The 11,928-nt window shown below is 42.8% G+C and overlaps 1 protein-coding gene across 1 annotated transcript; it reads right to left on the reverse strand.

Annotated features, from left to right (window-relative positions):
• Positions 1-143: 143 nt before the first annotated feature.
• LOC120036209 (sodium-dependent neutral amino acid transporter B(0)AT1-like) lies at positions 144-11,702 on the reverse strand. Its single transcript, XM_038982689.1, has 13 exons — positions 11,186-11,702; positions 9,396-9,536; positions 9,057-9,194; positions 6,710-6,891; positions 6,287-6,397; positions 5,914-6,026; positions 5,606-5,734; positions 5,275-5,431; positions 5,074-5,142; positions 4,727-4,862; positions 4,346-4,505; positions 3,237-3,399; positions 144-2,760 (listed from the first exon to the last, which is right to left on the reverse strand). The coding sequence occupies exons 1-13, from the start codon at positions 11,334-11,336 to the stop codon at positions 2,557-2,559; spliced, it is 1,854 nt and encodes a 617-aa protein (XP_038838617.1). The 5' UTR covers positions 11,337-11,702; the 3' UTR covers positions 144-2,556.
• Between the last annotated feature and the right edge of the window lie 226 nt (positions 11,703-11,928).

Consider the following 11,928-nt stretch of genomic DNA (forward strand, 5'->3'; position numbering starts at 1 on the left):
CCTAACCTGCTACAAAAAGTCACCTCCGGTCATAGCTGTATCGAAGTGGTGCAGTGTAGTATTGTCTTTACAGGTGAGAGGCCCGCTTGGTAGACAATAAATAGGCATGTTACAAATGACAACAGTGGCAATATCAGCATTGATGTGAGAGCAAAGTTAATGTTTATTATTCGTTTAGCACACAAATTGGGGTTAATGGTTAAACTTGACTTTGTTATTAGAAAGCAAAAACCCCATAGTTCATTCTAGCTCTCATAAGCAGCGTGGTTTCAGACTAGCTGGGTGGTTTCAGACTAGCACGAGTCAGACAGGCTGCCACACCCAAAAACACCTGAGGACTTCAAGGCCATCCGGGCCTAGTCGAGAATCTCAGCCCCCTCCTTCACGGCCAATAACCACTGCAGTGTATTAGGGTTTCTGCAAAGAACAGCACAGGTAGGAAGGAGCCTCGTTGCATCTGTTTATATATTGACATATCTACCTTATTTTTGATACCAATGTACTTTTAAAGCAAGTGGAAATAGTACCAGGTGTAATTTATATTCGTAGAGTGGTCGTGGTTGGTTTATTTGACCATCCCAGGTCTAACTAGGGATACAGTGATGATGCGGGCTGAGGTTTGGCAGATCCTTAACTTGGCACAAACAACCTGATTAAAACACATCTCTTTCACAAGATCATGAGAGAAAGAGAGAGCAAAACATCATTAAATTGATATAAAACAGTAGAGCGATAAGGATCATAAAAGTCTCTCTTTAACATGCCATGTAAAAAATCTATAAAGATTGAATGTGAAGTCAACAAGACAAAAACCTCCTCCCATCTCTATCTTTGGACTTTGTCCTGTTGATTCATCGCATCAAAGTGTGTCATATTTCGTTCTTTCTAGCATTTGCCATGACAACGGACAGGACAGAGGAGTTAGCTAGCTAAAGTGCCATGACAACAGACAGGACAGAGGAGTTAGCTAGCTAAAGTGCCATGACAACAGACAGGACAGAGGAGTTAGCCAGCTAAAGTGCCATGACAACGGACAGGACAGAGGAGTTAGCTAGCTAAAGTGCCATGACAACGGACAGGACAGAGGAGTTAGCTAGCTAAAGTGCCATGACAACAGACAGGACAGAGGAGTTAGCTAGCTAAAGTGCCATGACAACGGACAGGACAGAGGAGTTAGCTAGCTAAAGTGCCATGACAACAGACAGGACAGAGGAGTTAGCTAGCTAAAGTGCCATGACAACAGACAGGACAGAGGAGTTAGCTAGCTAAAGTGCCATGACAACGGACAGGACAGAGGAGTTGGCTAGCTAAAGTGCCATGACAACGGACAGGACAGAGGAGTTAGCTAGCTAAAGTGCAAACAGATCGGTCTACTAGGCTATGTGTCAGTGATGTGTGACTGAAATAAAGTATATATTTATATAAGTAATATAGCACAATACCAATATGTAATACAAAGTTATTTATGTTTTGTGCTTTAGTAAAACTAAAAGTATATTTTCATGCTGTCATACTGTGGTTTCAACGCCTAGGTTAATTCTCCATCTAATTGCTGTATTATCTCTAACGTTTATGGTTTAGGAGTGGTAGGTTCTATGAAAGAAATAAGGAAATACATTTGATATCACAGATGTAATTTCATTTCCAGTAGAAAACATAATGACATAAACACTATCTTCACACTGAAAGATCTATGCTGTTTACATTAGCTCTAATCTTTATGTTCTGTGTGAGAAAACAAATACAAAAAAATCTATAATTTGACCAACAAATCCATTTTTAGTTGGTCAAAATTGGTAAACCCAAACATTCACCGATTCTCAGCTCTTCAATCTTCTTTGTGTCACCCAAAAGACAACAAAAAAACTACTCCTGGAGACATAAAAAAAAAATCACTGTCTAATTCGAGTGCAACCGATCGTCCGTCCTTCATTATTACGAAATAAAAACAAATAAACACCCTTTTGATTCATGAGTGTAAGGAATGTCAAGGTCAGTTGATGTGAGGCAATTATTTCACCTCAGCGTTGTTTTACAGTGTTGCTCAGATGAGGCTAGATCGAAATAGAGTGTCTTCAGGGTCTAACTCTCTACAACGTAGCCTTCGTTGACATAAATATTCGGATCGTTGTGGAGACTGCCTTTAGAGTGTCTTCAGGGTCTAACTCTCTACAACGTAGCCTTCGTTGACATAAATATTCGGATCGTTGTGGAGACTGCCTTTAGAGTGTCTTCAGGGTCTAACTCTCTACAACGTAGCCTTCGTTGACATAAATATTCGGATCGTTGTGGAGACTGCCTTTAGAGTGTCTTCAGGGTCTAACTCTCTACAACGTAGCCTTCGTTGACATAAATATTCGGATCGTTGTGGAGACTGCCTTTAGAGTGTCTTCAGGGTCTAACTCTCTACAACGTAGCCTTCGTTGGCATAAGGATTCGGATCGTTGTGGAGACTGCCTTTAGAGTGTCTTCAGGGTCTAACTCTCTACAACGTAGCCTTCGTTGACATAAGGATTCGGATCGTTGTGGAGACTGCCTTTAGAGTGTCTTCAGGGTCTAACTCTCTACAACGTAGCCTTCGTTGGCATAAATATTCGGATCGTTGTGGAGACTGCCTTTAGAGTGTCTTCCTGACATGCAGCAGATGAGTCTGTAGATGGCCACCAGGGGGATGGAGATAACTGGTACTGAAGACAGCAGGACACAGATGGCAAACACCCAGTCTGGATACGGCAGAACCTCTGTGTCGGGGAAGTTCACCTGCACAGACAGAATTAGAATCAGAAAATGTAATTGCCTTGCAACAAATGACATCTCACAGGGAAAATCGCAAATGACACCTATTCCCTGTAGGCTGTAGTGCACTGCTTATTAGGTGAGTACTATGTAGTCATCTGACTGTGGCTGTCTCTCAACTGAAACCCTAGTCCCGCTTACTAGTATGAACAATTATCACGCACTACTATTGAGCCTCTGAAATGACACCTACAGCCTAGCTGATCTGAGCAGAATACTTCAAATGCTCCACACTAATACAGCATACATGTTCCTGATAGATATTCCCAAAACTCCCATGTTTACCAGAAATCCCTGTTGGAAGATTCCCTGAATCAAGAGGGAATAAGCAGGGAATCCGGAATACTTCAACCAGGATTTCTTGAAAACTTGGGAAATGTGGGAAAGTTACTGGATTTTTGCACTCCTAGATGTAGCTATCTGCCAGTCATTGGTCTTACATAGTCAGGATTCCATGCTGGGTAGGTGGGATGTGTCTGGGCCTGGACGGCAACGTACGCCACCAACACCACGAACAGCATCAGAGGGCTGATGACCAACCAGCAGCCTTTCCAAAAGATGTTGGGTCTATGTCCTGTCATGAACTCCAAGTCATCACTGAACCTACGGAGACAGAAACGTGTAGAGTCAGAAGAGGCTTTAAAAATAACACGTCATTACAGGCTCAGACAGAAGAGAGGAGAAGAGATGGAAGAGGATCAGATGAAAGAGTAGACAGGCATCTGTCTCCCCATATGTTTGTTGTTGGTATATTAAACCTTTAAATATAGCAGTTCACCTTATCTTTGGGTTCAGCATTTTCCACAACTTTAGCAAATTTACAATTCCCGACACAATCCACTTGTGACCGATTGGATTTTGATCCAGGGTCATCTGCAAGTCCTTGATCCCAGGACATCTGCAGGTCCTTGATCCCGGGTCACCTGCAAGTCCTTGATCCCAGGACATCTGCAAGTCCTTGATCCCGGGACATCTGCAAGTCCTTGATCCCGGGACATCTGCAGGTCCTTGATCCCAGGACATCTGCAGGTGACCCGGGATCAAGGACTTGCAGATGTCCCGGGATCAAGGGCTTGCAGGTGACCCAGGATCAAGGACTTGCAGGTGTCCTGGGATCAAGGACTTGCAGATGACCCGGGATCAAGGGCTTGCAGGTGACCCAGGATCAAGGGCTTGCAGGTGACCCGGGATCAAGGACTTGCAGATGACCCGGGATCAAGGACTTGCAGATGATCCAGGGTTAATACCCAATCGGTCACAAGTGGATTGTGTCGGGAATCATACATTTGCTCAAGTTGTGGAAAATGCTGAACCCAAAGATTAGGTGAACAACTGCTATATTTAAAGGTTTAACAGACCAACAACAGACATGTTCCTCTGAGAGGTTCCTAGCAATCTGCCCAATTCTAAAGACAAGACACTGGGCACAGACGTCAATTCAACGCCTATTCCACGTTGGTTCAAATTCATTCAACAAGTGTGTGTGCCCAGTGGGAAGACGCTCATTACAGTTCAAACCAGGACAACTATAGTATTATGAGGCTCTTACCGTCCTATTCCGTAGATGTATGCCACAGCGATGATCTCAAAGAAGGCGATGATGAGGAGAGGTACAGAGCCCACGTAACTGTTAAAGACCTCCAACCAGTAGTTCCCTGATCCCATAGTGAATATCAGAGCCACCAGGAACGATACCAGGCAGATCAATGCTGCAGAGAGAAAGAGCAAACGAGGGGGGGAGGGGGAGGGGGGGAAGAGAGAGAAAGTGGGAAGAGAGGGGACGGAGAAAACAACTATGGTGTTAAGATCATTCCCAAAAGAACAGTTACTCGTCACACATTGTCAAGGGGTAAGCCAGGGCTGCAGTCTGACCTACATTATTCAATATCGAAACATTCAAAAATCTGATCATTTCCTTTTTGGCTTTTACCTGTGAAGAGCTCATTGGGCATCCACTTGGGCACCAGTTTGAGGTCATGAAGGGGCGTGAGGACGCCCTCCAGATTACCAAACATGGAGGACAGACCCAGACTGAACAGCATGATGAAGAAGAGCACAGCCCACACCTGGTTAAACAGACAGGAATCACATCAACAACAGCCCACACCTGGTCAAACAGACAGGAATCACATCAACAACAGCCCACACCTGGTCAATCAGACAGGACTCACATCAGATACAGATGTATTTAACTGGGTTAAACACAGAGTCTCTGTATTTGAACTGTAGTTTTTTAAAAGAAGTAATAAAAAAATAAAACAAAGAGTTAGCCCATACCTGAGAGCCAGGCATCGATATCACCGCTTCTGTGAACACGATGAACGCTAACCCAGTACCAGACGCACTCTGGAGGGAGGATGGAGAGAGAAACAAGACAACCAATTAGATTATGTTATGCAGCGAGGGTAGGTTGAATAACAAGAAAACTTGACTCAACCCATGTTTGTCCTGAGGTCGTTAAACTCCTGACTATAGTACCTGATCCAAGAAGGTTTGCAGGTCGCATGTCTTCAGGTTGAGATCGGATACTCTAGATGGATGTGTCCCATTTAAAGAGTCAAACCACTGCTCGTAGTTTTCAACCGTTATGTTCATGTCGCTAATATCAAACTCATTGGTCAGAGCTAAGATGTTACTGTAAGTTACAAGAGAAACATATTGGTCATTTGTTTTGGTTGAGTTTGCATCTGCTTTTTCCAGAGGATATGAAACACACAAGGTAGAATATAAAGGTTTAACAACTTGACTGCAAACTAGTTTCATGATTTAGCAAATGTTGCCAAATAAACGTCCATTTTATCACACCTACCCATTCAGACAGGTGACATAGTTGGTGTGGGCCTTGAATCCCAGGATGGCAAAGATGGGGATGGAGGCATAGATAGATGTAGCACTGTTTATAACCCCCACTAAAACAGCATCCCTTTCACAGTTATTCCTGACCAAACACACAGACAAGAAACAAAGTGAATGCAAATGATTGGTCAATGGTGGAACAGCGAGGGAGGCTTGTCAAGGGAGGTGAACGATATGGCAAATTAAAAGCCTTGGGGGACGAATGACATGCTGGACCCATAAAGGTTGATGTTACTCATAATGATTGACCATTGGGCTTACTTCTGGCTGTTGTAACTGGAGAATGAGATGAGTCCACCAAAGGCCACTGACAGAGAGAAGAAGATCTGAGTAGCAGCATCCAGCCATACCTGGGGGTTCTTCAGGATCTCCCACTGATGTGACGCACAGACAGAAACACATATTGTAGGTTGGAATATATTTGTTACATCATTACAAATGAGGTGGATTGTCAAGACATGTCACTTTCCATCTGTCTCTCCCTCGCTCTCTCTGTCTCTCTAACAGACAGACAGACAGACAGACAGACAGACAGACAGACAGACAGACAGACAGACAGACAGAGAGAGAGAGAGAGAGAGAGAGAGAGAGAGAGAGAGAGAGAGAGAGAGAGAGAGAGAGAGAGAGGACTCACGTCAGGTGTGAACAGGTAGATTAGACCTTCAGATGATCCAGGAAGGGTCAGGGCTCTCACCAGAAAGATGGTTAGTACCAGGTAGGGGAACGTTGCTGTGACGTACACAGCCTGTAGGAAGACAAGAAATTAAAGGGCATGTTGTTTTGAGCCGCAACAAAAAAAATCCCAGAAATATCATAATTACAAAGTTGGCCGAAGTAATTTTATTTTATTTAAAGCCAGTCTGCCATAGCACAATGCCCAAAACAAAGGCCAAAACAATCTTATTGCCTTTATGAATTATCAAGCACAACCGTTTAATAATATTTACATTTTTTTCCTCTAAAATACTGGCACAGATCCGAGTAGCACTTTCCCCCCCAGTCCTAACTTTACCCCCCCCCCCCAGAGGTAAAATGCAGCACACTGTCTGCCTCTCACCTTGCCGATGGTCTCGATGCCCCTGATGAAACAGATGTAAACGATAGACCAGGCGGTAGCTAAGCTGACCACCAGCCACCATTGTAGAGAGCCACTGGTCTCCATGTTAGGAGTGATGTTCAGGGTCTGACGGTACCAGAAGTAGTTGACCGGCGTGCTTTCTACACACTCCTTCACGTACCCTGGTTCAAATGATCACTTACTTTGGTCAAATTACATAATGTACACTTGCTGTTCATTCTTCAACTATGGTCAAATCTACAAACATGGTCCCTGACAAATGAACAAATAGCTTGAATAAACTAATAATAACAACAATAACAATAATAAGAATTGATTGGATTTATATACAGTTGAAGTCGGAAGTTTACATGCACCTTAGCCAAATACATTTAAACTCACTGTTCAACAATTCCTGACATTTAATCCTACTAAAAATTCCCTGTTTTAGGTCAGTTAGGATCAACACTTTATTTTAAGAATGTATAATGTCAGAATAATAGAAGAGAGAATGATTTATTTCAGCTTTTATTTCTTTCATCACATTCCCAGTGGGTCAGAAGTTTACATACACTCACTTAGTATTTGGTAGCATTGCCTTTAAATTGTTTAACTTGGGTCAAACGTTTTGGGTAGCCTTCCTCAAGCTTCCCACAAAAAGTTGGGTGAATTTTGGCCCATTCCTCCTGACAGAGCTGGTGTAACTGAATCAGGTTTGTAGGCCTCCTTGCTCGCACACGCTTTTCAGTTCTGCCCACAAGTTCTTTAGGATTGAGGTCAGGGCTTTGTGATGGCCACTCCAATACCTTGACTTTGTTGTCCTTAAGCCATTTTGCCACCACTTTGGAAGTATGCTTGGGGTCATTGTCCATTTGGAAGACTCATTGGCGACCAAGCTTTAACTTCCTGACTGATGTCTTGAGATGTTGCTTCAATATATCCACATCATTTTCATTCCTCATGATGCCATCTATTTTGTGAAGTGCATCAGTCCCTCCTGCAGCAAAGCACCCCCACAACATGATGCTGCCACCCCTCTGCTTCACGGTTGGGATGGTGTTCTTTGGCTTGCAAGCCTCCCCTTTTTCCTCCAAAGATAACGATGGTCATTATGCCTAAACAGTTCTATTTTTGTTTCATCAGACCAAAGGACATTTCTCCAAAAAGTACGATCTTTGTCCCCATGTGCAGTTGCAAACTGTAGTCTGGCTTTTTTATGGCGGTTTTGGAGCAGTGGCTTCTTCCTTGCTGAGCGGCCTTTCAGGTAATGTCGATATAGGACTCGTTTACCTGTGGATATAGATACTTTTGTACCAGTTTTCTCCAGCATCTTCACAAGATCCTTTGCTGTTGTTCTGGGATTGATTTGCACTTTTCGCACCAAAGTACGTTCATCTCTAAGAGACAGAACGCGTCTTCTTCCTGAGCGGTATGACGGCTGCGTGGTCCCATTGTGTTTATACTTACGTACTATTGTTTGTACAGATGAATGTGTGTCACGCCCTGGTGTGATTTGGGGTGGGCATTCTATGTTTTGTTTTCTATGTTTCTTTATTTCTATGTTTTGGCCGGGTATGGTTCTCAATCAGGGACAGCTGTCTATCGTTGTCTCTGATTGGGAACCATACTTAGGTATCCCTTTTCCCTCCTTTCAGTGTGGGAAGTTATCTTTGTTAGTGGCACTTAGCTCTGTAAGCTTTACGGTTGTTTTTCGTTTGTTGTTTTGTTTGCGACATTTTAAATTATAGAGAAATGTACGCTCACCACGCTGCGCTTTGGTCTTCCTTCAACGACGGCCGTGACAACGTGGTACCTTCAGGTGTGTGGAAATTGCTCCCAAGGATGAACCAGATTTGTGGAGGTCTACCAATTTTTTTTCTTCTGAGGTCTTGGCTGATTTCATTTGATTTTCCCATGATGTCAAGCAAAGAGGCACTGAGTTTGAAGGTAGGCCTTGAAATATATCCACAGGTACACCTCCAATTGACTCAAATGATGTCAATTAGCCCATCAGAAGCTTCTAAAGCCATGACATAATTTTCTGGAATTTTCCAAGCTGTTTAAAGGCACAGTCAACTTAGTGTATGTTAACTTCTGATCCACTGGAATTGTGATACAGTGAATTATAAGTGAAATAATCTGTCTGTAAACAATTGTTGGAAAAATTACTTGTGTCACGCACAAAGCAGATGTCCTAACCGACTTGCCAAAACTATAGTTTGTTAACAATAAATTTGTGGAGTGGTTGAAAAATTTGTTTTCACGACTCCAACCTAAGTGTATGTAAACTTCCGGACTTCAACTGTAGCGCTTTTCTACCAACTGTTGTACTCAAAGCGCTTCATACCTGTGTTGTTGTGGTTGAGGGGACATTGGCTCCAGGGCAGGGGGTCCTGGAAGGAGTTGAAGAGGTACCAGAGGACCCAGGCCACGATAGTGTTGTAGAACAGACTCACACAGAAGGACACCACCATTGAGGCTACACCTGATGGACATGGGATAGTAGATCAGAAACACCAAAACAGCAGCTAGTAGAGGATGTTCCCTGTCTGGGTGTTTAGTTTTGGCCACCCACCTACTCCTGAGAAGAAGAAGAAACTGCACAATTTAATTACTCCAATGAAATAATTGATTTATACCAACGTTTCAACAGCTAAACTGTCTTCATCAGGGTTTCATCACCTACCTACTCCTCCCAGGTAGGGTGATATGGAGCTCCAGACTCCGATGCTGCCCATGCGGAGCCTCTGTCCTATAGCCAGCTCCAAGTAGAGCAGAGGCAGACCCTGAAACACCAGGGCTATCAGGTAGGGGATCAGAAACGCACCTAGAGAGAGGGGACACGGGTCAAACAATGATTAATGTGGAATCAGGTCAGAGTAGAATGATTTTGCCCCTAGGTTTTTTTAAGTGTCCATATAGTAAACTACTTTTGACCGTTTCCCATAGGGAATAGGGTACCGTTTGGAAAGGAGCCTTTGATCTGTGATCATGGTAACATTTTCCTAAATATATGCTTGGTTTGTAAATGTTCAACTAACTGTCAACAACATTTCCTAACCCTAACCTTAACCCTAATCCTAACCCTAACCTTAACCCTAATCCTAACCCTAAACTTAACCCTAATTTTGTAATTCATGGGTATCCTTGTGCCTGATACGACAACTCCGGCCCGGAACAAGGTCACCGGCTGCCACAAGTTTAAATAGAGCTTTAGTAGCATCCCTGGGATTGGACGTTTACTATTTCAGACTTTATTAAGAGCTCCAGTGTCACCAGGGAAATGTTTGATTCTGGAGCCCTGATTTACACACCGGACCCAGATCCAATACAATGTAAGATATGCAGTTCAATAGGTCACAGGTAGAAGTACTGTAGGGCAGTGCTTCCCAACCTTTTTTGGACTGTGGCACAATTAAAATGGGATACAAAATTATGTGGCACACCTACAATGAACCTATTATTTATTTAGTGGTTAATGACCTCCGTCTCATCTGATCCGTGCTGTAAATAATATATATATATATTTTTTTGTGACAAACATTCTTTATAGATTAAATAGGGTTTATTTGCACTATTTTCATAGTCGTTTACTCATGATGATAATTTGTGTGTACCACTTTAAGAGTGTCCCGCGAATCCATTCTAGAAAGAATTGTCTTTTGCTCGACTAAAATATGTCTTTATTTTTTTCTCTCACGGTTTTGGGCTAGAGACGAGCGTTTTTCTGCATAGTAAACGTGCAACCACGGACACCAAACCATGTTCCGTTTGTTTCTATGGCAGAAGCTGTGGTACGGTTAAGTCTACCCAGACTCGCTCGTGCTAATGGTTGTGGTCCTCACAGGCGAGATAAAATGATACAAATGACTTTGATCGTGATGCGCGCCTTTCAAATGATACAACTGTAACAGCCCGAGCGCACCTGACGTAGATACTGATGTCATCACTGCTGTCGGGAAAAGTACTGTACAAATTGTCTGCAAAGTGTCATAGTTACTATTAGTGCCCACTACAATGTATACTTCACAGAACCACACCAGATATATTTTCAAATAGAAACAGAACAATAATAAAATAAAAAAAATGGACATACACTAAAAGTGTATGGAGTTAAAATGTTATATAAATTACGTTAAAATCGAGTAAACACAAAGCAAAAAAATTGTTAAATATTAAATAAAGTTAACATGTTGAATGGAGTTCAAATTTTAAATTGTTAATTTGGAGTTAAAATGTTCATGTTAAATAAGGATATTGTTAAATGGAGTTTCAATTTTAGCTTGAATAATGGTGTTACGTTTTTTTTTCTAACATATTAGTGTTAAACAATGGAATTTAGTTAAACTGAGTTAAACTGAGTTAAAATGATAGAATTTCACCGAAACATACAACCACTCAGGTCTCCAGAGGACTTGTTTAAACATGAACGAAGTTGGAGGGAAAAAAGAAAAGACATGTAAAAGGCATCTATACCCCCTCCGTAAATCTGGCAGAGGTAGGGGAAGCGCCACACGTTGCCCAGCCCCACTGCAAAGCCAATGCAGGTCAGCAGGTACTCTGCCTTGTTGTTCCACTTGGGTCTCTCCTCTCTCCCCTTGTTGTCCTCCATACCCTCCTCTGGCATGCTCAGCTCTCAACAGTAGTTTAGCTCAGTAGTAGATCAACCTCTGGTTTTCAGTTTAGTCCAGTGTGTTTTAGCCCGAAGTTCTAGCACTCTGAACCAATGCTTATTCTGTAGAGGGAGCACAGTTATTCTGTTGTCCACTTAAATTCACTGGTTGGGTGTTGGTATCTTTACTCCAGTGTCTGATCTGAAATCCTCTCTCAGGTTTGATGCTGCTTCAGTGTAGCTCTTTAAATGTGGTGATCTGAATCGCTTCTCTGTCTCATTGCAGGTTGCCGTGGAGGTCCTTCAATGATATCCTATCCTGCACTATCCAGTGCTATGATCTTCTCCCTGATTCCACCTCAGTGGATTGACTTATCTGTCTGTCTGATGCTTCCCCTCAGATGTAAGAGCCAGTATCAGGGATGTCACTTGTATATATTTTTGGGGGAGGGAGCAAAGCCAGCTAGGCACGAGGAAGAGAGTGTGAGAGTGATTTGTCATCATCATTTAACGTTCTTTGTTGTTTGCTTAGAATCAGATTGTAGAAAGCTTCCTGTCTAATGGATAACCTGGTGACGATGCCACGGCACAGGCCGATCCCTCAGGG

This window comes from Salvelinus namaycush, unplaced genomic scaffold, assembly GCF_016432855.1.
Source record: "Salvelinus namaycush isolate Seneca unplaced genomic scaffold, SaNama_1.0 Scaffold124, whole genome shotgun sequence".
In the NCBI taxonomy this organism is placed as follows: domain Eukaryota; kingdom Metazoa; phylum Chordata; class Actinopteri; order Salmoniformes; family Salmonidae; genus Salvelinus; species Salvelinus namaycush.